Raw genomic sequence first — 24,020 nt, 5'->3', positions numbered from 1 at the left:
GTTTCTTCCAGGGACTTGCAACTCCAAAAACACACGCTGGAGTGGAACCAGAAACAATCGCAGAAAGGAAACCTAGACCCTTGGAAGGGAGCGAGGCCTTCTTAGTTCTCAGAAGTCAGTCCTTATCAAATAAATAAATAAATAAATAAATAAATAAATAAATAAATAAATAAATAAATAAATAATCTAGGCCAACACAGGTCCTCAACAAGCATCTACAATCTACATCCTCTTCCTCCACTGTCTAGTTTACAGATAGGAAAAATAGTCTGAAATGTTAGGAACAGCTTCTGCCATTCTAAACAGAACAGAAAGACCTGGGGAAGCCCCTGTTGCTGCCAGTCCACCTCCCATCCCCCACTCCCCAGGCAGCTGCACTTTTCCATAGGCCAGGGCTCCCCAACTGTAGGTCTGCAGATCCACAGGTACATTTTGAAATCTTTGGTGACTTCCTAGCAAGTGGCCTCTACCGCTGCCTTTCTCTTTTGCTGGATTTCCCACACGCAGGGAAGCTCAGCTGACACCCCAATGTCAGCTTCATCTCTGGGGCTTGCAAAGGCCTGTCCATGCTCAGGCCCACAACCACACAGCCACACCCACAGGGTCTCACTGCCTGCTTGGCTCTCAGAGATGAAAATGCAGCCTTCAAAACCAAACAAGAACCACAGGAGCCTTGCTGAAGTGATTTCCTTTCATGCGTCTCGGCCCCACTGCCTGTGTAGAGGTCAGCCTGGGCTAACCACCGTGAATCCGTTCTCATTGCCGTTTCTGGAAGAGTCCTGGGCACAAGCCATAAAGAAAAATCTAGCGAGGGGCATTTGTCTGCCCTTGTCTCTCCAGTCCACTCCGTCCCCCTCTGAGGAGGTGGCAGTTCTTTGTCCCTTGGTCTCTGACATACCTTCCTAAAACTGTTCCCTGAAGAGAACCCCTGAAGCCTAGGATGGAGCATCTTTTAAAAAGACAACTAACAGTGAGGCAATGGCAGCTATTCTAGGCAGGCTTCCTTCTTGTGTCTGGGGCCCTGGGAGGAGCCACCCAAGTTCTCCTCAAGAGAAATGAGCTGGGGGCTCAGGAGGCGCCATCTGAGGTGCCCTAGCACTATGAATCCCGCCCTTCTGCACAGCCTTCCGATGGCCAGATTCCTTCTCATATTCAACAGTGGTTGCATGTATCCACACGAGGTATGCTTTAAATGTCCTTTCTAAGAAAGCAAAGGGAACATTCTGTGCAATTATATTTATATACAGTTCTGCAAATGCAAACAGATGCATAGTAATGTATGGAAAGGTATGGGAAACAGATCAGTGGAGGAAGAGGGCAGGGAGAGGAATTTCAGAGGGACTTTAAGATGTGTGATAGGCACATGTTCATGATCTTCATTTGGTGATAGCTTCATAGATGTGTGTGCATATTCACTAGAATATTTTAAATATTTGCAGCTTCCTAATATATATATATTAAAATATACAATTGTATCAATAGAAATAGCAGGTTTAATAGGCAGCAAAGCTAAGAAAAACAACAATGCCAGATAGTGAATTTCTTACACACTGTTTTTTGAGGCGGGAGCTGCTGAGCACAGATACCATGCTGTGTGTGCTTCTCAGTATGTTTTACTGATATTTCAAGACCGCTATTAAATATACAGTCATGAGCAGGGCATGGTAGCTCACACCTCTATTCTCAGCACTCAGGAGGCAGAGGCAGGCAGATTTCTGAGATGAGTCCAGCCTGGTCTACATAGCAAGTTTGCAGGCCAGCTGGGGTTTCAGGGAGACCCTGTCTCAAAAAGGCAATAAGGTATATGTGTTCTAGTTTGTTTCTCCATTGCTGTGACAAAACACTCTGAACAATACCAACTTGGAGAGGACAGGGTTTATTTGAGTTACATCTCCCAGGTCACAGTTCATCACTGAGGGAGCCCAAGGTAGGAACTTGGGGTAGGAACCTGGAGTCAGGAGCTGAAACACAGGCCATGAACTAACGCTGTTTACTAGCTTGCTCCCCTGACCCATGCTCAGCCTACTTTCTTATACAACACAAGCCTACCTGCCCAGGGGTGGCAGTGTGTGTGAGTGTGTGTGTGTGTGTGTGTGTGTGTGTGTGTGTGTGTGTGTGTGTGTGTTTATATATGTTGTCCTTTCTAGAAAGAATCAGTGTAGTAGAAATTTCCCTTTTTCATTCAAGTTACGACATTTCTCTTTAACTTTATGAACAGAATTAAGTTTTCAGTCCAGGGTAAGCAACTGGGTGATTGTAGTTTATTTTTCAGGTTGTGAAACAAAACCTTTGGATACCTAAGAACTTTGCCTTGTTCCACCCCTTTTGTGAGTCTAGGAGGTGCCCAGGCCCTCTTGGCTCTAAAGTCCTACCTTTCACCATCTATCCAAAGTCTCTGAAGCTATGGATCACCCCCTGAGACCGGAAATACCACCACCCAAGTGTCCATGTCTCAGGCTCTTGTGTGTCTTTGTATTGCTGACTGGTCTTTTCCACATCCCTTCAGGTAAGGAACTTTCAGGAACTTGACTTAATTTCCACTTAAGATCTCTGGGGTTGTAAAGAAGGTGGTGCGGTTCTCTGTGCAGTCTGCCTCTGCCTTACTTCTAGAGGCAGAAGAGGCATTCATGGTGTTCTCAGAAAAATTTAGGCCTAAGAAAGTTCTAGTTCAAAAAGGCTAGAGCTCCAACATAGGGTCACACAGCAAGTTGGCACCCGGTTTAAACCAAAAACCCAGGTAGAGGAGGGGACAGTGTTATTTTAGCAAACCATAAAGCCAAAGCACAGTTTAGAGCTGTAGCCTCCTCTGTGAATATTAGATGTTCATTTACATCTTGCTACATGCCTAGGGTATTAGCCTGGGAGTCTGGTTATCTAAGTATATTTCTATGATACCATTTAATTGATGTGGTTTGCCTCTTTTAAAAAATATTTTATTTATTATTTTTATTTTGTGTATGAGTGTATTGCCTGCATGTGTGTAAGTGCATCCATGTCATGCAATGCCTGCAGGTGGTCAGAAAATGACATCAGGTCCCCTGGGACTGGAGCTACAGATGGCTGTTAACCACCATGTGGGTGCTAGGAATTGAACTTGGGTCCTCTACAAGAGCAATTATTGTTCTTAACCACTGAGCCATCTCCCCAGCTCCGCAGTTTGCCTTTTAAGACTGAACAATGACCATCTTTTCTAACTGACAGCAGTGAAGGTAACTAAGAAGTAAAATCCTTTTAATGTGAAATCTTTCTAATATTTCCTCTTAAGCCTTGTGTTCTGACAACTTTTGTCAACACTGGCATCTGCCATTAAGACTAAGCACAAAATTATATTTTTAGTTATTTCTGACTGTGTATTTTATATGTGTTCTGGAAAGAGTATTTTGACTTTTAGATGCTTCTGTTTCAATGTAGGTAGTCTTAATGGAGCTGAACTTGTGACACTATCAAGAAGATTGGGGTTTTGTGCAGCATATGGTGGTGTACATCTGTAATCCTAGTACTTGGGAGTTGGAGGCTGGTGATTTTGAGGCCAGCCTAGGCTAGAAAGCTAGACTCTGTCTCTGTGAGTTCAAAGCCAGTCTGACATACAAATAAGTTCCAGGATAGCCAGGGATACATAGTAAGACCTTGTCTCATAACAAATAAATAAAATAAGTGATGGGGGCTTGAGATGGCTCAGTGACTAAGAGCACATACTGCTCTTGGAGAAGGTCCAAGTTCAGTTCCCAACACCCATGCTAGGTGGCTGACAACTGCTGTAATTCCAGCTCCACAAGGATCCAATTCTGACCTCTGCCAGGACCTCTACTCTTGTGTGTGTATCCCTCCAAAAAACCCCACATAACAACAACAGCAACAAAAAAAAAAATAGAGGCTGGAGAGATGGCTCAGTGGTTAAATGCACTGACTGCTCTTGCAGAGGACCTGGGTTCTATTCCCAGCACTCACATGGCAGGTAACAACCATTCGTAACTCCAGGTCCAGGGAATCCGATGCCCTCTTCTGACCTCTTCAGGCATTGCACAACATGGGTGCACTTACACACATGCAAGCTTTACGTTCATACACATAAACAATTAAATAAAGCATTTTATAAGAAAAACTAAACTAAACCTGTGTGGAAAAGAAACTCATAAAAAGTTACAAACTCTATCAGTCAAGAGCATACTGGAAAGTTAGCAGATACACCGAGTCAGAGAATTTGTACCAGAAGAAGTGGGAATAACTGAGTGCTTTGTAAGAGAGACAGGGGAACATGTTTATATATTTAAAGGGATTCCTGAGGAGTGCTTATAAGATTTAAAAAGTAGAAGCCCAGGCTGGGGAGATGGCTCAGTTGGTAAAGTCCTTGCCACACAGCGTGAAGATCTGAGCTTGATTCTCAGAACACATGCCAAAAAGGAAAAAAATAAAAATAATAAATAAAATATTTTTTAAAATAAAAATAAATTAAAAAAATAAATGACAGTAAAAATAAAACCAGAGGAAAAACAATGAAAAATGCAAAGTGAAACAAAAGATATAGCATGGGACTCGCCTGGTGGCAGGACAGTTCTGGATTTTTCTTTCATTTTGACATCTCTGTGTTTGAGTGACAATGTCTCATATATCCCAGGTTTGTGGCAAAAAACTGACTCTGAGCACCTAATCCTCCTGCCTACACTCAAATACAAGACAGGCCCAGTCTGTGGGAATCCTTTGTACTTGTCCACCCTGTTCTGCTAGAAATCTAAAACTGCTCTGAAAAAGTAAAGAACTTTAAAAATATTTTATTTTATGTTTTGGTTTTTGGAGGCAGGGTCTCATTCTGTAGCCCAGGCTGGCCTGGAACTCACTATGTAGTACAGGCTTGCCATAAACTCATGAAGATCCTCAGGCACCCAAGTGTTAGGATTAGAGGTATGAGCAATCATTCCTGGCTTAAAATTTTACTTTAAATGCTGTTTCTGCTTGGTGTGTCTGAAATAGGATCTGAGACCCCACATTTCTAATAAGCATCCATGTGATGCTGAGACTGGGGGACCACCCATACAGCTCCACTTAGAGCAGTCAGTCTTGTAGATGACATTAAAAAAACAAAACCAGGACATGTGGAGCCAAACAAGGAAGGACAGGCCTATAATCCCAGCTACTTTGAAGACTGAGGTAAGGAGGATCAAAAATTCAGGGCCTCTATCTGGGCACATACATTTAATCCCAGCACTTGAGAAACAGATGTGGGTAGATCTCTGAGAGTTCTCTACATAGAGAATTCCAGGCTAGCTGGAGTTACCGGGAGACCCTGTCTTGGGAAATTTTTAAAAAATTCAAGGGCTCTTTAGGCTATAAAGTGAATTCAAGGCCAGCCTGGACAACCTAATGAGACTCTGTCTTAAAATAAAAAGCACAGATGAAGGACTGTAGCCCATTGATGGAGTGCTTGCCTAGCATGCACAAGGCCCTAGGCTAAGTCTCTAGCATGATATAAACTGAGTAAGGTGGCATGTGCCTGTAATCTCAGCACTTTGGAGGTAGAGACAGGAAAATCAGAAGCTCAGAGTCATTCTCAGCTACATAGTGAGTTTGAGGCCAGCCTGGGATCATGAAAAAAATCATTCAGAGGGCTGGAGATATAGCTCAGAGGCAGAGTGCTTGTCTAGCATACATGAGGCCCTGAGTTCAACCCCTAGTACCAAAACAAGCAAAAACAAAGTCTTTGAGTTGCTGGAACCTAGGAAAGGTTTGTAGAGCAGTCACAGTAATTATATGAAACCTATCAGGAGGCTCTTTCAGTAGCCGAAGGTACAAATGATGTGATGGGCTCGATGTAAAGAATGTGGTCAGAGGGAAGTGGATAGACCAAGATAGGCACAGTGAGGACTTGCCAGACTGCAGTGTGGATGTGAGTGGTCTGTGGGGATGAGAGAGTACAGTAGAGTAAGATTATGGAGGGCTAAGGGCCAGGGATGTGCCACTCAGGGACCTCCCTGATGTGCCCTGGGTCGGGAAGCCACACCCTGGAAGGCATCCTCCCTATATGCAATTCTGGGAAAGGTGCTGTGGAAGAAATGAAGAGAAAAGTTCCATTTGTAATGTCTCTTTCCTTTTTCCTTTTTTTTTGGGGGGGGACAGGGTCTTGTTTTTTGAAGAGTACAGCACTAAGACTATGAAATCAGACAAAAAGACCCTTGCTAAAGATGAGACCTGAGACAAGATGGCAGAACATCATGCCTGTCCTACTCCATTACAGATGGGTATGACAGGCACTCAGGTGTTTTGCTATTCTGCACATGTCTAGCATGTTCCAAGTACTGCTTCAGGCTTATAAATAAATTTTGAAGCTGTGTGTGATTGTACAGTCCTGTAATCCTGGCACTGAAAAGGCTAAAACAGAAGGATTTCCAGGAATTTGAGGCCAGCAAGGGTCAAACAGCAACCCCAAAGTAAAGCTGAAGGAGAGTGCCCCTCAGACCCCCTCCCTATCCTCTGAGAAAGAGCTGCCCTCCACCTGACTCTGGAAATCCCCTCCATTGTTCAAATCCTTTCCTGGTACATCTGTTCATGGTTTCTATGGGAATGGTCTGGGGCAAAAGAGGAAAAACGTTCTGCCCCAGGTAAGCTAGCCAATGGCTGTGTAGATTAAGTCTCTGGAAAGCAGCCCTAGAGTGTTCCAATCCTTTCCTGGTTATTCTGTGTATGGTTTCTATAGACATCCCCTGCTTTGTGGTTTTTATGCTTAAAAGCCCTGTGTTTTCAGGGCTCAGGGTTGCAGTACAGCTCCTGAGACTGTGTCCCCAACTGGTTGGCTCCAATAAAGCACTCCTTTTTACTGAGACTCAGTGTATGAGTGGTCAATTTAAGGAATTTTACAGACCCAGAACTAAGCATAAATAAAATTTGGAGATTAGGCCAATTCACAAATATGGAATCCATGGCTAGAAGGGCTTTGTTATATTACCTATTTAAAATTTGGCCCTTGGGTCTGGAGAGATGGCACAGCAGTTAAGAGCACTGGCTGTTTCTGCAGAAGACCTGGGTTCAAACCCCAGCACCCACATGGTGTCTAACAACCGTCAGTGACTCCAGTTCCAGGAGATCAGATGCCCTCTTCTGTCCTCTGTGGGCATTGCACAACACAGGTGCACTTTCATACATGCACACAATACACTTATACACATAAAATAAAGAAAAAAATTTTAAATGGCCTTCTTTGAATTCTTGCTTTCTCTTATCTGTCTTCCTTATTCTTTCATGACTATAACTCTCTAGTCATAGCCTAGTCCTCCCGGCCCTGAGCTTCCTAAGCCTCTCAAAGTCTCAGGTACCACCTGCGTAAGTGCTGTAATTGGCATCTTGTAGGGCCATTAGGGAATTAAATGAAATTTCTCTTGTTCCTATTCACCAGAGTGATCACAGAGAAAGCAAAAAAGAAGGGTACAGGAGGCGGTGTACAAGTGATCTAACACAAGGCCTCCACACAGATGGGCACACAACTTGCCCTCCACTAACCCTGCAGTCTTGGTCAGAGCCAGTTTCTTTTTAGGGAAGCATTATATTAGATAAAGCAAATAAGAAGTGATGGGACTTAAACCAGGCATGGTGGGGCATGCTTTTTATCCTAGCACTCAAGAAGAAAAGGCAGGAGGATCAGGAGTTCAGGGTCACTGTTAGCCATGTAAGGAGTTCAAGGACAGCCTGGGATAGGATGGATGCCTGCCTGATTTGAGAGAGGGCTCATATTAATCTTAAATCTTGTGAGCCATTGGAAAATTCTCGAGCAAAGGGGATGGTTTGTATTGTAACATGTAGTCCATAAGTCTAATTTCAGACATGTATCTTGATTATTGCAGATATCATATTAATTTTAATTTAATTTTATTTAGCTTTCTAAACAATAGCTTTCAAATGCTTTAAAAAGCACTAGAAGTAAAACGTCTATGGAAAATAGTATAGAGGTTTCTCAAAAAGTTGAAAAGAAGAACTATTCTGTGATACAAGAATTCCACGATGAGAAAATATCCAAAAGAACTGAAACTCAGACCACAAAGAGACATTTTCACACATGTCAATAGCAATATTATTCCCAATGGTAGCCCACAGGTGAAAGCCACTCGGATGTCCATTGGCAGATGACGGGATTAACCAACATAGGATGTGTGTATCTCAGATATATTTGTTTTATGGGATTAACCAACATAGGATGTGTGTATCTCAGATATATTTGTTTGTGAGTAGTATTCATGATAATTATTGTCATATAATTTAAATTTCTTAAAATGGAAGGAAATTTTGTCATACTGTACATGATGAGCAAAACTTGAACACATTAAGTGAAATAGACCAATAACGAAACACAAAGATATCTAAAGTAGTAAAATTCAGAGAAACAGTTTCTAGGGGATGAGGGGAAAGGAAAGAGGGATTTGTTGTTTGATGGATACAGAGCGTCCTGTCACAAAATGAACAGTCCTGGAGCTGTCTTATCAAAAATGTGAATGTACTTAACCCCACTGCACATTTTTAAATAGTCAATATAATAAATTTTATGTATTTTTTCAACACTGAGGGTCAAACCCAGGGCCTTGCATATGATAAGCAAGTGCTGTGCCACTGAGCTGCATTCCCAGCCTTTGGAAGTTTAAGACAGGATCTCCCTATGTAGCACAAGCCGGTTTCAGACCTGCAACTCTGCTTCATCCTCCCAAGTGCTGAGAATATGGGTATGTACCATACATGTGGCTGTGTAGGGTTTCTTTAAAAAAAATGAATGATCCCCCCACAAATTTACACAATCAATATACAGTAATAAAAATAATTTTTAAAAAGTGTTGGGTCAAAAAAACTTCCTGCTAGACAAAACATGCTGAGTTTGGATGCAGCCTGCTCATGCAGGAATCTGTGTTCACTGAAGATAAAATCCTGTTCTGCTTGCCCTTCCTTAAGTCTTGGCCAAGTGTCCAAGTCAGTGAGAGAAATGGCATCACTGTCTTGTGGTTACAACATTTCTCTCGATGAACTGGACAGAGCTTGTGTCTACTGGCAAAAAGACGGCAAAATGGTGCTGGCTATCATATCTGGGATGGTGAAAGTGTGGCCGGAGTATAAGAACCGGACTTTCTCTGACATTGCTAACAACCTCTCTCTTGTGATCCTGGGCCTGCACCTGTCGGACGGGGGCACTTATACCTGTGTTGTTCAAAGGAGTGACAGAGGGCCTTACAGAGGGGAACACCTGAAGTCAGTGATGCTGTCAATCAGAGGTTGGTGGAATTTCTGATTTACTGATTCTTTTATTATTTTTTCTTTCTGAAAACAGGTTCCTCTGTACCCCCAGCTGGCCTGGAACTGGCTATGTAGACTAAGCAGGCATTAATCTCACAGAGCTCTGCCTGCCTCTGCTTCCCCAGTGCTGGATTAAAGGCAAGGGCCACCATGCCTGGCTGATTTACTGATTCTTAAAGTCCTTAAAGGCATAGGTCTAAAGCTGTAGGTGGAAATTTGACCGAAGAAGGATGTACCTCACTTCATTTCTGAAGGGTGAGTCTCCAGTTTTATAGAAAAATCTTAACTCCTCAAAGTGGAAATATCTATTAATATGCATTTCTTGTATTTTGAAAATCCGAATTGACAGTAACCATCGCAGGCCCTGGCATGACCTGAATGCCCTCTGCATCAGAGGAGCACAGCTTTGATCTGATGTAGCTGTGCTGTGAACTGCATCTGAGCCCACAATGCAGGCCTTTGAAACCCTGAAGGGAGGATAGAAGAGCCACGTGGCCCATCCTATCCACGAAGTACTTGAATGTCTGTGGCTACTGGACCATCAGGTTCTACTCTTTTCAAACAAATTTACTCATTAGTTATTGAAGCTCTCACTGTCATTCCTATCAAGTTGGATGCTAAACAACTGGATGCTTAAGTCAAGTCTGCCATAGAGAAGAAGAGAGGATCAACACCCTGATCACAGCCCCGCTGTGAAGGGCAAACACTTCTCATTCTGCCCTAATCACAGACCACAGTCCTGAAGGAAACACATGGAGCCAAAGTTTTTGTTGAGAAATTATAGTCCCAGGCCATTCCCTCACCTTGAAATTCAAACACATTTCTTTTCCTTTGTGGGCAGTTGAGGCTTTAGGGAAACAAAGCCTCATATGTAAGTAAAACATAATGATTAATCTTGATAACCTAGCATTTCAGCAGATGGCTGCTGGTAAATTCCTCACTGTTTTTCCTTGCTTCTACCATTGGCTCTGCCTCCTTTCCTGTGGCCACCAGACCACACCTAAAGCCGAGTGTAAAGCCAGAGTCACATAGAACTGTCTTATACCTTTTCTATGTATCCTATTCTTGTGGCTGAGCAAATAATTATATAGTGATGTGATCTGGGGGTACGAAGTTCACTTGTCCAAAATTCAGACCTCTACTGATTCCTGAACTTCTAGCCATTGTAGGCATTCTTGTAGTTGTTGGCACGTCCCTTCCCTTGGGTCCCTGTTGGAAATGAAACTATGACCTGAAGGAGGTGGCACCACAAACACTGTCACTTGTACTAGCTAATTACATTAACTCAGACTCTAGCAGAAGATCCAGAGAAAAGGCAGGTCAGGGCAGAAAGACCAAGAAGAGAATCCCTCCCTGAAGAGGACACCATGGGGGTGGGGGGTAGCTTTAGATTGCAGCAGGAGGCAAGGACAGCTAAATGAGATTTGCGAGGTCAAGGATGTGAGGACAAAACTGGGTAAGGGAACACACAAAGGGAAAACTAGCCTACCTTACTTACCTGAACCATTCTGAAGTTTCCAACTGAGTCCACTGAACCAGGCTTTCTGAAACATTTCATATCATGTGCCTATAAATAAATGGGAGCCTGTTAAAATGCAGTTTCAAACTCTGTAGGTTTAGGTTTTGGATATGACATTTTGCAGGACCAACAAGCTTCAAAGAGACAGCAGTGTTGCTGCTGTGAACTGCAGTTTGAGAAACTAGGGGTTAAATCAGTTCCCATTTAGCAGAGGCCCACTGTCCTATTCTGCCCCGGATGGAGCAGTTTCCTCAGAACACAAGATTTTAGTGAGAATGCTGAGGAGTCTCAGGTAAAGGAGGACAAGTGGGTACTCTACATTTTCTTTTTAAAAATATTTTATTTATTGGGACTGGAGAGACGGCCCAGCAGTTAAGAGCACTGACTGCTCTTGCAGAGGACCCAGGTTCAATTCCCAGCACCCATATGGTGGTTAAGAACTATCTGTAACTTCCAGAGGATCAGATGCCTTTTTCTGATATATGTGATCAGTGCATGACATGGTTTCACTAACACACATGCAGGTAACACACACACATAAAATAAAAATAATAAATAAAATATTTAAAATATTTAATTTTTATTTTATGTATATAAGTGTCTTGTCTGCATGTATGTAAGTGCACCTGTGTCATGCATTGCCCATGGAGGCCAGAAGAGGGTATCAGATCACCTGGAACTAGAGTTACCTACGGTTGTTAGCCCTCATGTGGGTGATGGGAACCAAACTCAGGTCCTCTAGAAGAGCAGCCAGTGCTTTTAACCACTGAGCCATCTCTCCAGCCCCCTGTACATTTTCTAGTATTGGAAAATGGGAACATACCATGACCACAGTATATGAAATCCCATGTAGCACATTTGAGAAGCAGCTATTCTAGAAAACAGATCAACTGTCAGTTCTTGACCTCTCTGAAACATTTGCATCTCTGCCTTTGCTCATATGGCATCCTTCATCCTTCTCCACTAAGAAGGATGAAAACTTGAGTTAACTGTTTCAAATGAGATACAAAGGACTAATCATTTAATGGCTCACAGCCTTGCAAGACCTATATAGTAGTATCTCAAGCAGATCAACTTGCAGAAGAGCTAGAGACAAAGCTGGGGCTGTTGTAAGCCCTGTCAGACCCAGAAAATATGGCTCTTGCTGTGTAGCTGGTTATCGGAAAAGTGGAGCACAGACATGAATGAGTATGAGTCATAATTTAGAATGTGAGGAGTTTGGATTAGTTATTCCAGTTATAGCAGTTATAGAGATGCTCCAAGGATAAGAGCACTGGCTGCTGTTGCAGAGGACTGGGGTTTGGTTCCCAGCACCCAAATGGTGGCTAAGAACTTTCCATAATTCCAGATCCAGGGGATCTGACACCTTCTTTTGGGCTCCATAGGCATTTCATGACATGGGAGCACCTACTTCCCTGCAGGGAAGACATTCATACAGATAAAATAAAAATAAAAAAAGAAAAAGAAAAACAAGGGATATGTTTTTAAAATATTATTTTTATTTTATGTGTATCTGTGTAGTGATTACATGTATTTAAGTGCACCCATGTCATACAATGTCCAAAGAAGTCAGAAGAGGCATTGGATTCCCTGGAACTGGAGTTGCTGAAGATTGTTACCTGTCATGTGGGTGCCAGGAATCAAACCCAGGTCCTCTGCAAGAGCAGAGGTGCTCTTAACTGTTAAGCCATCTCTCCAGCTCCAAAGGAATATTTTTATATTGACTGCCAGTGTAGTGATTTGATGCAATGGGATAAGCTAATGAGAAGAAAATAACAGTGCCAACTAATAATTCCTCAGGAACACATCAAACTTTATTTAGGAACAAGTTCCATTTTTAAAAAAGTGACTTTACCTCCAACCAAATCCAAGTTTTTCCCTTTTCTGACAGTTATACACCTGATATTGCCCCTCCCCTCATTCTTCAGTGCCACCAGGCAGTTCTAGAAGCTTTCCCTTGACAACCTGATTTAAATGAGAGATCTGCTTAAACTCCTGTGTGTCAGGCTATGGCTAAGTGATTTAGAGCAATGATGACATTTAATTCCTTCAGCCGTCAATGCAGGGATTATGACAGCCATCTTCCAGATGAGCAAACTAAGACTAAAGAGAAGTAACTGGCCCAAGGTCACAAGACAAAACTCAGCTTAAGACCTGATCGTGGCAACCACTGAACTCAGCATGCTGTAAGCCCAAGAGTAAGTGAGGAAACAGTTAGGGGAGGTTTCCACACCTTGTTTTAAATGCACTTTAATATGATATTGGAGGTCAAATATACAAATGAAGGGATCCTAGGAGGCCTCTTTGTCCCTCTAAGATGTTAGAATAGCAAAGATTCAGTAAAATGTAGTGGCTGAGATTACAGATTCAATGCTGTACAGTTTGGGCAGTTTTATCTCAGTAAAAGACACTTAAAAACACACACACATTTTTTCAGACAGGGCCCACAGTGGCAGAGAGGCTGCCTTTGAACTCCTATCTCAGCCTCCAAAGTACTGGACTTATCAGTGTGTGCCACCATGCTCAGTTAAAAGACTGCTTTTTAGGAAGCCAGGGAATTCAGCACACAGATTTAGTGTGATGGTTATTGTGGGCATTGGGGAATTGAGGTACAGGTGAGGCGAGACCATACAGGTAGATGTGCATAGGTTCCTATCACTTTTCTGGTCTTGGGATGGAGGGTGGTTTCACATATGTTCCTTACTAAACATGTTAAAAAAAAAAAAAAAAAAGCCCCTCTGCACTTCAAGTCCCCAGGAGAGGCAGGAAAGAAAAAGAAGCACAGCAAAGACAGCCCTGGTGTCAGAGACATCTGGATGCTAATCCCAGGTCTGCCATTAGGATTATGAGTTCCCTACAGCTGTTTATTTGTTAAATGAAAATTGTACTAGTTAAATCATATCAAGTTAGTGCTATCCAACCTTTTTTATTTTAAGTTATATTTTTAAATTATGTATTTGCATGCATCTGTATGTAGGTATGTGCACCTAAGTACAGGTGCCCACAGAGATCAGAAGAGGATCCCCTGGGTGCTGGAGTTTCAGGTGGATGTGAGATTCCTGAAATGGCTGCTGGGAACCCAACTCTGGTACCTTGCAAGAGCAGCAAGTGCTCTTGACTGCTGAACTGTCTATCCAACCCCTTTATTTTTATTTTTTTACTTTTTAAAGAGACAGTGTCTTATGTTGTCCAGGTTGGTCCCAGATGTGTGGGCTCAAGCAACCCTCCTGTCTCAGTCTTCTAAGTCGCTGGGGCTTCAGCCTTGTGCCACTGCATTTGACTTCATCCGTGACCTCCTATGATCTATGTCCAACCACCTGGGGTTGTTATGAAGATAAGAAGTTCCAGACCTAACCAAGAAGAACCCCAAAATACTGTTAGTTTTCTTTTCTCCTCTTATAATAACAAGTATTATTTTGACATTTATTCACACAAACCTACTCCTTTCTCTAAACACCTGTCTGATTCAAATCATTTGCTCATTAATGAGGAGTTGCAAACTGTTATTGTATCATTCTCGTTAAAGCTAGGTAACTGATTTAATATAAATCCATGCACACACATACCCATGTGTAATTGTACCCTTGTTCTTTCTTTAGCTGACTTCCCTGTTCCAGTCATAACTGAACTTGAAGATCCATTTCCTGACATTAAAAGGATAATGTGCTCAACCACTGGAGGTTTTCCCCAGCCTCGCCTCTCCTGGTGGGAAAATGGAACTGTATTAACTGACATCAATACAACAATTTCCCAGGATCCTGAAACCAAACTGTACAACGTGACCAGTGAAATGGATTTCAATGCAACGTACAACCACAGCATTGTGTGTCATGTTGAGTACGGAGATTCTGAAGTGTTAAAGAACTTCACCTGGGAAAAACGTAAGCAACATTATCTTGGAAAGTGTCTACTGTACGGAACTTAAAAAAATAACGCAGCCAGCTACATTTTAAAATTGAACTTATTGACTTTGATGGTAAATTTACAGTTATTTTAGACATACAAAATGTGCCATTATGACTTACTGAGGTCATGGAACAAGTGTAATGATAAAGTGACTATACTAATTTTATTTTAAATCAATATTCCAAATTTTACTCATCTAATAATTGCTAACCATCAGGTGGTCATTTTGCAAGTTATGGAACAATATTTTCTTTACTGAAAGCCCTAAAGCTTCTCTTTCCTTGCAATTTCCCTTGGGGTTTTGGCACCCCATCCCCAATAGTCCTGTAGTCGCAAATAATTGTCTTTTTTGAGTGAATTTTTTAAGGACTACTGGTTTGGGCTGGATGAGGGATGAGGGGGTTAGAGCACTTGCTCAGCATACACAAAGCCCTGATTTAATCTCCAGCACCACAAAGGCAACAAAACCTACTGTTTCATTCAGAGGCAAGTTTGTTATGTAATATTAATGATTTATTGTACTTGCTTTGATAAAGTTGAGTAATAACCCCCCCCCTTTTTCCCCATTTTTGAGACAGGATCTCCCTGTAGCCCCACCTGGACTGGAACTCGGTATGTAGACCAGGCTGGCCTCAAACTCAGATATCTGCCTGTCTCTGCCTCCCAAATGTTGGGACTAAAGATGTGGGCCACCACGCCCAGCCTGAGTGATAAAACTCTTTAAAGACAATGTCTGAGAATAAAAAGATGTAACCTTTGAGCCAATAATTTACCTTACAGGTAGCAAACGTAAAATTCTCTTTCTATAAGAGGTTACATCATCATAAAATGAAGACATACATGCATCTTAAACCAAGGGTTCGTTATCATAGGAAAACTCAGACACTTGAACTCTATGTCTGATTGGAATGGCCGAGTCTATAGAGGACCACTGGGGCTCTCCTCCAACCCCAACCCCACTGTCAACGATACGTTTTGTGTCTGAATAGTGAAGAGACAATGCATTATGACAGCAATGGTACGTACAATGCAGTGTGAGATGTGGTGTACCTGACGTCTTTCTCTTGTCTTACAATTGAGGAGGTATTGTAGGTGATCTACTAGTTCATTCTAGTGTGGGATTTATTCTAGATCTTTCAGACTTGAGATGAATTCTTTAGCTATTTTTTTCCATAGGTAGTAAGAAAGTTTCCTGGAAAAATTAGTTCCAGTATAAATCAAATTTTGGCATGGTTTTATTAGTACTCCAAACTCATCCTTTATGTATCATAATATTTTATAAAAATGAATTTTGGATCTTAAAGTGAAGATAGCAAATTGATTCAAAGTCCATTTTTACTTTATAAGTATATTCTTAACTAATTTTAGTTTATTGTAAAGATGAAGATTTACACAGAAACTGTTAAGTAATAGTAACTTGAATATATTTTTATTGGACATTGTTCCAGAATATGATTATTTGTGACATTCAGGGACAAAAGCTCGTGAAAGTTTTCTGGAAAGAGTGAGATAATATTTCAGACTTAACAGATCCCACAGACTTTGTTGCATCAACTGACTTCTACAGTTGCAGACGAAAAGAGGCTGTGAACAAGGCATCAGTGAATGAGTGGCAGTGTTCCAATAAAACTCTGTCTTTCTCATATATACATATGTATATGGTCTCACTATGTAGTCCAGCTTGACTTTGAACTCATAATCTTCCTACATTAATTTCCTAAGTTCTGGGATTAGAGACATGTGTTACCACATCTCATTTACATTTTTTCTTATTTTTTGAAAAGATTAATTTAAGAAATTCAAAATACAAAAGAAAGAAAAACTCGACCAAGAAACTAACTCCAGACACACAAGTCCCAGCACAGAAAGAAAAAAAACATAAAAGAACCAAGACAATATGACTCCTCCACAAATCACTAATCCCCAAATAACAATGCCTAATGAAAATGACTTAGAAGAACTACCAGATAAAGAATTCAAAATAATAGCCAAAATTGTATCTACAAAGAAGACATGAATATTCTCCAAAAGAAAAGAAACAAAGAGATGAATAAAATGAGGAAGTCAGTTCCAGACGTGAAAATAGACAAAATTGCTTATGACAACCCAAAATGAAATAATGCTGGAAATGAAAAACTCAGTAACCTCAGAGGAAAGCCTCACTGAGAGAATGGATCCTGTAGACAGCAGAGACTCCAGCATGGCAGAAAAGGAGGAGGAATTGGACCACTCAGTAAAGGTCAACAATAAGTTTAGAAAGAAATGTGGACAGACAGGAGAGCTCTGAGACATGATGAGAAGACCCAACCTTCAGATTATGGACAGAGAAGGAGAACACCTTAGTGAAGACATAGAGCATATTTTCAATAAAATCATAGATGAAAATCTCCCAAACCAAGAGGAAGAGACACACACCCATTATAAGAGGCCTACAGAACTCCAAATAGATAGAACCAGAAAAGAAACTCCCTAAGCATATTATAGGTAACACAGTAAAAAACAGAACAAAAAAAGCATATTAACCACCCCTTAGCATATACCCATAGGACTCTTCCTACTGTAGAAATACCTGTACATCCATATTTGTTGCTGCTCTTTTCACAATAGCTAAGAAATGGAAACAACCTAAATGTCCCTCAACTGAAGAATGGATAATGAAAATGTGGTACATTTATACAATGAAGTTCTGCTCAGCAGTTAGAAAAGATGAAATTTGCAGGTAAATGGATATAACTAGAGAATATTATACTAAGTGAAGTTACATAAACTCAGAAAAGCAAATGATGTATGTTCTCCCTCATTTGTGAATTGTAACACCAATCCCATATGTAGTATAAACCCTGATGTAACAGCAGGAACCAGGAAAGTGGAAAGGAAACACAGTGGTAAAGGGAAAGAAACAGCTGGAAAGAGGGATATTAGGGAACAGATATCACCAGGAGGAGGTGGGGGAAGTAGGAGTGTTTGGCTGGGAAAAGGGAGGGAGGGACATGCAGGGGACCATGGGATAGGGGAAGTGGGTGTTATTGGGGGGAGGGTGGGAATAATGGGGGTGCTTGGACCAGGGAGGGAGGAGGGAGTTTGGACCAGGAGAGAGAGGAGAGATGAATGGATCATGGGTAACATGGGAAAACAGAGGAAATTATGTTGGCTTGGGAATCCCCTGAGAAATACATAAACAGTGTCTGAACATTAGTGCAGGAGTATACCTGGGGGCTGTATGGCAAGGAGCATGGTGCTAGGCAGGAGAGACCTCCCTTTGAGTGCTTAGTCAGAGTAGTTAAAAAGACTCTCAAAATAACAGAGGCTATTTCCAGAGCCCTTGGTTATCTCCCAAAACTCAGAGGTAAGGCCCTCTTGTTGTTGAAGACAGGTCATAATTCGGACATAGGACTTGGAGCAATGGAGCAGGAACTCACCTAGAAACTCTGTCCCTGAAGAACAGCTCTCATAGGACCTCTTATAGGATACTATGCAAGCTGCTAACAGAGAAAGTCCATCAATGGTCCAACCCACTCTTCAAGCCAAATAAACATAACGACTAGCACAGCAAACTACCTCTGTTGGTGCAGTAGTGGCACTGTTATCTCGAGGGTAATCAACAGCTATCTAATTGGACTTAAAGCCCTCTCAATAGGAGTGAACTAATGGGTGGCACTGTAATAATAGCCAAATATACATGTCTGGAGAGGTCATAGATCCTAGAGAAAACCATATCTCTGCCATATCTCCAGACAAATGAAATTTCTCACCATATCTTAAATATGGATCCTTATATTCATAGACAAGCATACAGTTCAACACTTATCAAAGAAGCTTTTTGATTATAGCAGATGGAGGCTACTGCAGAGTTCCACTAGTCAGACACAGAGAATATAGGTCTGAGAGACACCCAGTACTAGGTGACATACCTACAGTGAAACCTCTACACCTAAGGCTCACAGAACATAGTGGAACAGGGGTAGGGAGAATACTAGTGCATCCCTCAACTCTCACCACTGAAGCTTACCTATACAACAGAGTGCAACGCCCAGAAGGACACAAATGGCTAAACTTTATGAGAATAAGAGACTGCAGAGTGTGTGTCCTTGGATAGGACTCCTATATTAAATCTCACCCATCCACGATTCAGGGACCATTGTGGAAGAGGGGGGTAGAAAGATTGTAAGAGCCAGGGTTGGCCCATGAACATAGGGAAGCAGAGGCTTTCAGGCCACTGGAAACTTGCACATGTGACTTTGTGACAATGGTGGCATCGAGCACAAGACCCATGCTAACTCAATCAGACAAGGGCCCAGAGTGGTGAGAGGGAAATGGGCAGTGGGCCAGCCCTAACCTAAGAATTGTTGGAGACTGGTTACTGCTAGGTGAGGGAGAGATCTTTAGATAGGCTGACTAGAGTCTGGTGAATGAACTACACTGAAGGACATCTGAGGGAAATGCTTAACATACATGACAAAATACATGAGACTTGATCGGGGGCCATAAATTGGGGGTCTTAATTTGATTAAGAACTGTTATGTGAAATTTACAAAAGCTCAATAAAATTTTTTTTTGTCATTTTGATTTTTTAAAAATTTCGGTGCTCCATATCCTGGCTTGTACCTGAGGCTGTCAGTCATTGAAATTGCACCTAAACTGATCTGTGTGAAGGACAATCTTATTTTCATTTTATTTTGTTTATTTTAATGATTATAGTTGTTAGGCATTTTACATATATGTTTTGTATGCTTTTTCACATATTCTTTGGTGAACTGTGTATTAAATTTTTGCCAATTAAAAAAAAAACACACACACACAAGAAAGGTTATTAAAAGCTCCAAGAGAAAGGTCAAATCACTTATAAAGGTAGCCCTATCAGAAAACATCTGATATTTGACAAAAATTTTAAAGGCGGAGGATCTGGAAAGATGCATTCCAAGTTCTGGAAGACAACAATTATCAACCCAAAATATACCCAGCAAACTGATCTGTTAAAGTTGAAGGAGAAAATAAAAACTTTCCACAATTCATTTCCTGGAGCCAGCAGCTTGCCTGGGTAAGTTTGGCTGCTGCGCCCACTGCGCCTTGACTCCCCCAGCCTCATACACCCTCCCAGCTCCCACACACCATCTCTCCTCCTAGCAGGGGGACTGGCAAATTTCCTGTCTTGGCACCCCAGGCCCCTGGACTGACCTCTTGGCCCAAACTCTCCACTGTTTCCTGATCCTTCATACCCAGATCAAACCATTTCCTCCCTCTAGTCCCCATCTCACTTTGCATCTGTGGGAGGCCCACAGCCCCACAGCTTCCTGGAGCTAGCAGCTTGCCTGGGTAAGTTTGGATGTGCCCACTGCACATTGGCTCCCCCAGCCTCATTCACCCTCTCAGGTCCCCTGCCCCAGCTCTCCTCCTAGCAGTGGCACTGGTCCATCTCTTGTTGTGACACCCCAGACCCATGGAATGACCTCTTAGCCCAGAATCCCCACTGTTTCCTGATCCTTTGCACCCAGACCAGTCCAATTCCTCCCTATAGTCCCCAGGAGCCCTTGGCCTCTTCTCATCTCCACCTCCTTTTGCATTGCTGGGGGCCAGCATCTTTCCTAGGCCCTGCTCCAAGGCCAGCCCAGCCCTCAAATTCCTGAGGCCAGTATCTTTCCTAGAGGGATCCTGACCTTAGGAGAAAGCCTGAGAGCATCTGATCCACATCCAACTTGGGCCTCTGTGGGAACTACCAAGCAGCAAGACGAAAGCAATTTGGCCACTTTAATATAAAATCAAAAGAGAGAACCTGAAGCTGAGACCAACCAGCTTTTCATGCCTAACAAATAAACCACAAAAAGAAGCAGACCTAAACTCAGAAAAGGAAGGCTTGAGTCTCACACAAGAACCAGAAACTACAAAAGAAATCCACGTTAAAGTCACAGAGAAAAAAATATAACATGAAAAATCAAAATAATATATCCCCACCAAGTACCATCAGTCCTCTAGAGGAGTACAATGAGAACCCCCTAGAGATAACACAGGACATGGAACACAAAAGAACAATTACAAACATGATAAAAGAATTCAATGAATTTAAAGAAAACACAAAGAAATCAAAGAACTGAAAGAAGATCGGTATTAACATCTGAATGAATTCAGAAAAGAGTTAGAAATATTGAAGAATGCTCAGGCTGAAATGAAGAAGGAAGTGAAACACTCAGTCAGACAATTAGGAATGACATGAGAAAGCCTCACCAATAGGATGAATGAAATGGAAAACAGAGTATCAAGACTGGAAGAGAAAGTGGATGAACTAGACCACTAAAGCAAAGATTATGAAAATTTTAAGAAATCACAAGAATGGAATATTCAGGAATTGTGTGACACCATAAGAAGACCAAACTTATGAATCATAGGCTTACAGGAAGGAGAAAAATCCCAAGATAATGGCATTGACCAGATCTTCAACAGAATCATGGAAGAAAATTTCCAAAAATTAATGAAAGACATGCCCATACAAATAGAAGAAGCATATAGAACACCAAACAGACATGACCAGAAAAGAAACTCTCCACGGCACATCATAGTAAAAACACTAAATGTACGAAACAAAGAGACAATACTGAAAGCTGCAAAAGAGAAACAACAAGTCACATATAAAGGAAAACCCATTAAGATTACAGCTGACTTTTCAGTGCAAACTATGAAAGCCAATATTCCCAGTTTTAAATGACCACAGATGCAAACCCAGATTACTATACCCAGCCAAAATGTCTATTATACTGAAAAGGGAAAGGAAAATCTTCCATACCATAAATAGGCTGAAGGAATTCATGACCACAAAACTAGCCCTTCAGAAAGTTCTGGAAGCAAAACAAAAAGCTAAAGAAAGGAATGAGTATACCCAAGGGGTTGAGGAAAGAAATCCAATGAAGATATAACTATGGAAAAGTACAGCTATATCAAAAATGTAAAGAGAAATAAAAATGACAGGATTCAATACTCATCTTTCATTAATAAATTGAAATATTAACAGACTGAACTCCCCAGTCAAAAGACACAGACTGTGTGTCTTTTTGTTAAGAAAAAAAAACCCATCTTTTTGTTTTCTGCAAGAAACTCTTCTCACTTTCAAGGACAGACACTATCTTAAAGTGAATAACCCCGACTCATTAATAGTAGGGGACTTCAATACACCACTATCTCCATTAGATAGGTTAACAGGGCAGAGAGTTAACAGAGAGACATCAGAATTAAACAACACCATGTAACAAATGGACTTAACAGACATCTACCGAGTATTCCACCCAAGCACCAAAGGACATACATTCTAATCAGCACCCCATGGAACCGTCTCCAAAATCGACCATATACTGGGGCACAAAACAAAGCTCAGCAAATACAAAAAGATTGAAATAATTCCATGTGTTCTATCAGACCACAGTGCAATAAAGCTTACAATCAACACCCGAAGAAGCCAAAATCACCACACGAACACGTGGAGATTAAACAACACACTCCTGAATGATGAATGGGTCAAAAGGGAAATTAAGAAAGAAATAAAAGTATTCCTGGAACTAAATGAAAAGGGCAATACAACACAACAAAACTTCTGGGACAAACTGAAAGCTGTCCTTAGAGGGAAATGTATAGGTCTGCTCTAAGTGCCTACATCAAAAAATCGGAAAGAACACAAATAAATGACTTAACATTGAAACTCAAGACACTTGAAAAGCAACAACAAATGAAATCCAAACCCAGCAGACAAGAAGAAATAACAAAAATAAGGACAGAAATGAATGAAATTGAAACAAAGAAAACAATACAAAGAATCAATGAATCCAAGAGCTGGTTCTTTGAAAAGATAAACAAAATCGACAGACCGCTAGCCCAGTTAACCAAAAGAAAGAAAGAGCACCTCCAAATCAACAAAATCAGAGATGAAAGGGGAAACATCACAACAGACACCAGAAAGATACAGAACATTACAAGGGGACACTTTAAATATTTATATGCTACTAAATTTGAAAACCTAAAAAAAATATGGATATCTAAAGGCATGGGAACCACCAGAACTAAACCAAGAAGAGATTAACAGCTTAAACAGACCCAAAAAAAAAAAAAAAACAAAAACCCAGGACCAGATGGATTTACAGCAGAATTCTATCAGATATTTAAAGATCTACATCCAATACTACTTAATTTATTCAAAAAGATAGAAATGGAGGGAGAACTTCTAAATTCCTTCTATGAAGCCAGTATCACTTTAATACCAAAGCCTGGTAAAGATACAACCAAAAAAGAAAAGTATAGACCCATATCCTTAATGAACATAGATGCAAAAATTCTCAACAAGATACTTGCAAACCACATACAGACACACATCAAAAAGATCACCCACCATGATCAAGTCGGCTTTATCCAGAGACGCAGGGATGGTTCAATATATGTAAGTCAATAAACAACATAAATCATACAAATGGTCTCAAAGACAAGAACCATATGGTCATCTGAATAGATGCAGAGAAGGCCTTTGACAAAATTCAACATGGATTTATGTTCAAAGTCCTAGAGGGAACTGGACTGGAGGGAAAATACCTCAATACAGTTAAAGCCATATATAACAAACCCACAACCAACATCATTCTAAAGAGAGAAAAACTGGAAGCATTCCCATTGAAATCAGGAATGAGACAAGGCTGTCCACTATCTCCACTTATCTTTAACGGAGTGATTGAAACTCTTGCAAGAGCAGTAACACAAGAGCAAGAAATTAAAGGAGTAATAATTGGAAAAGAAGAGATCAAATTATCCCTTTTTGCAGATGATATTATATCTAACAGACACCAAAAACTCCACCAGAAAACTTCAGAAATTATTAACACATTCAGTAAAGTGGCACACTACAAAATTAACCTACAAAAGTCTGTAGCCTTTCTATATACCAATAATAAGCAATCAGAGAAAGAGCACATGGAAACACTCCCCTTCGCAATAGCTGCAAAAAAAAAAAAAAAAATCTCAAAATAAACCTGACAAAAGATATTAAAAACCTCTATAATAAAAATTTTAAATCTTTAAAGAAAGAGATTGAGGAAGACATCAGAAGATGGAAGGACTTCCCATGCTCATGGATTGGAAGAATTAATATTGTGAAAATGACAATCCTACCAAAAGCCATTTATAGATTCAATGCAATGCCAATCAAAATCCCCATGACATCTTTAACAAAATTGAAAAAACATACCCTAAGATTCATAGGGAAACACAAAAGACCTCAGATAGCCAAAGCAACCCTGAGCACTAAGAGCAATGCTGGGGGGATTACTATACCAGATTTTAAGATGAATTACAGAGTTATAGTCATAAA

At 41.0% G+C, this 24,020-nt stretch overlaps 1 protein-coding gene and 1 pseudogene across 1 annotated transcript in view; one reads left to right on the top strand and one right to left on the bottom strand.

The window, feature by feature from the left end:
* Window positions 1-16,335, top strand: part of LOC103742023 (T-lymphocyte activation antigen CD80-like) — an 18,683-nt gene extending 2,348 nt beyond the window's left edge. Inside the window, exons 3-4 of the mRNA XM_029568210.1 lie at window positions 8,923-9,239; window positions 14,380-16,335. Of these exons, the coding sequence (XP_029424070.1) occupies window positions 8,923-9,239; window positions 14,380-14,705 (643 nt within the window). The 3' untranslated portion in view covers window positions 14,706-16,335. The remainder of the gene's footprint in view (window positions 1-8,922; window positions 9,240-14,379) is intronic.
* On the bottom strand, window positions 1,469-1,597 carry LOC115072009 (annotated as a pseudogene).
* Window positions 16,336-24,020: the final 7,685 nt, after the last annotated feature.

This window comes from Nannospalax galili, unplaced genomic scaffold, assembly GCF_000622305.1.
Source record: "Nannospalax galili isolate Female #2095 unplaced genomic scaffold, S.galili_v1.0 scaffold18, whole genome shotgun sequence".
Lineage (NCBI taxonomy): Eukaryota > Metazoa > Chordata > Mammalia > Rodentia > Spalacidae > Nannospalax > Nannospalax galili.
This window is presented reverse-complemented; position numbering and strand designations above follow the sequence as displayed.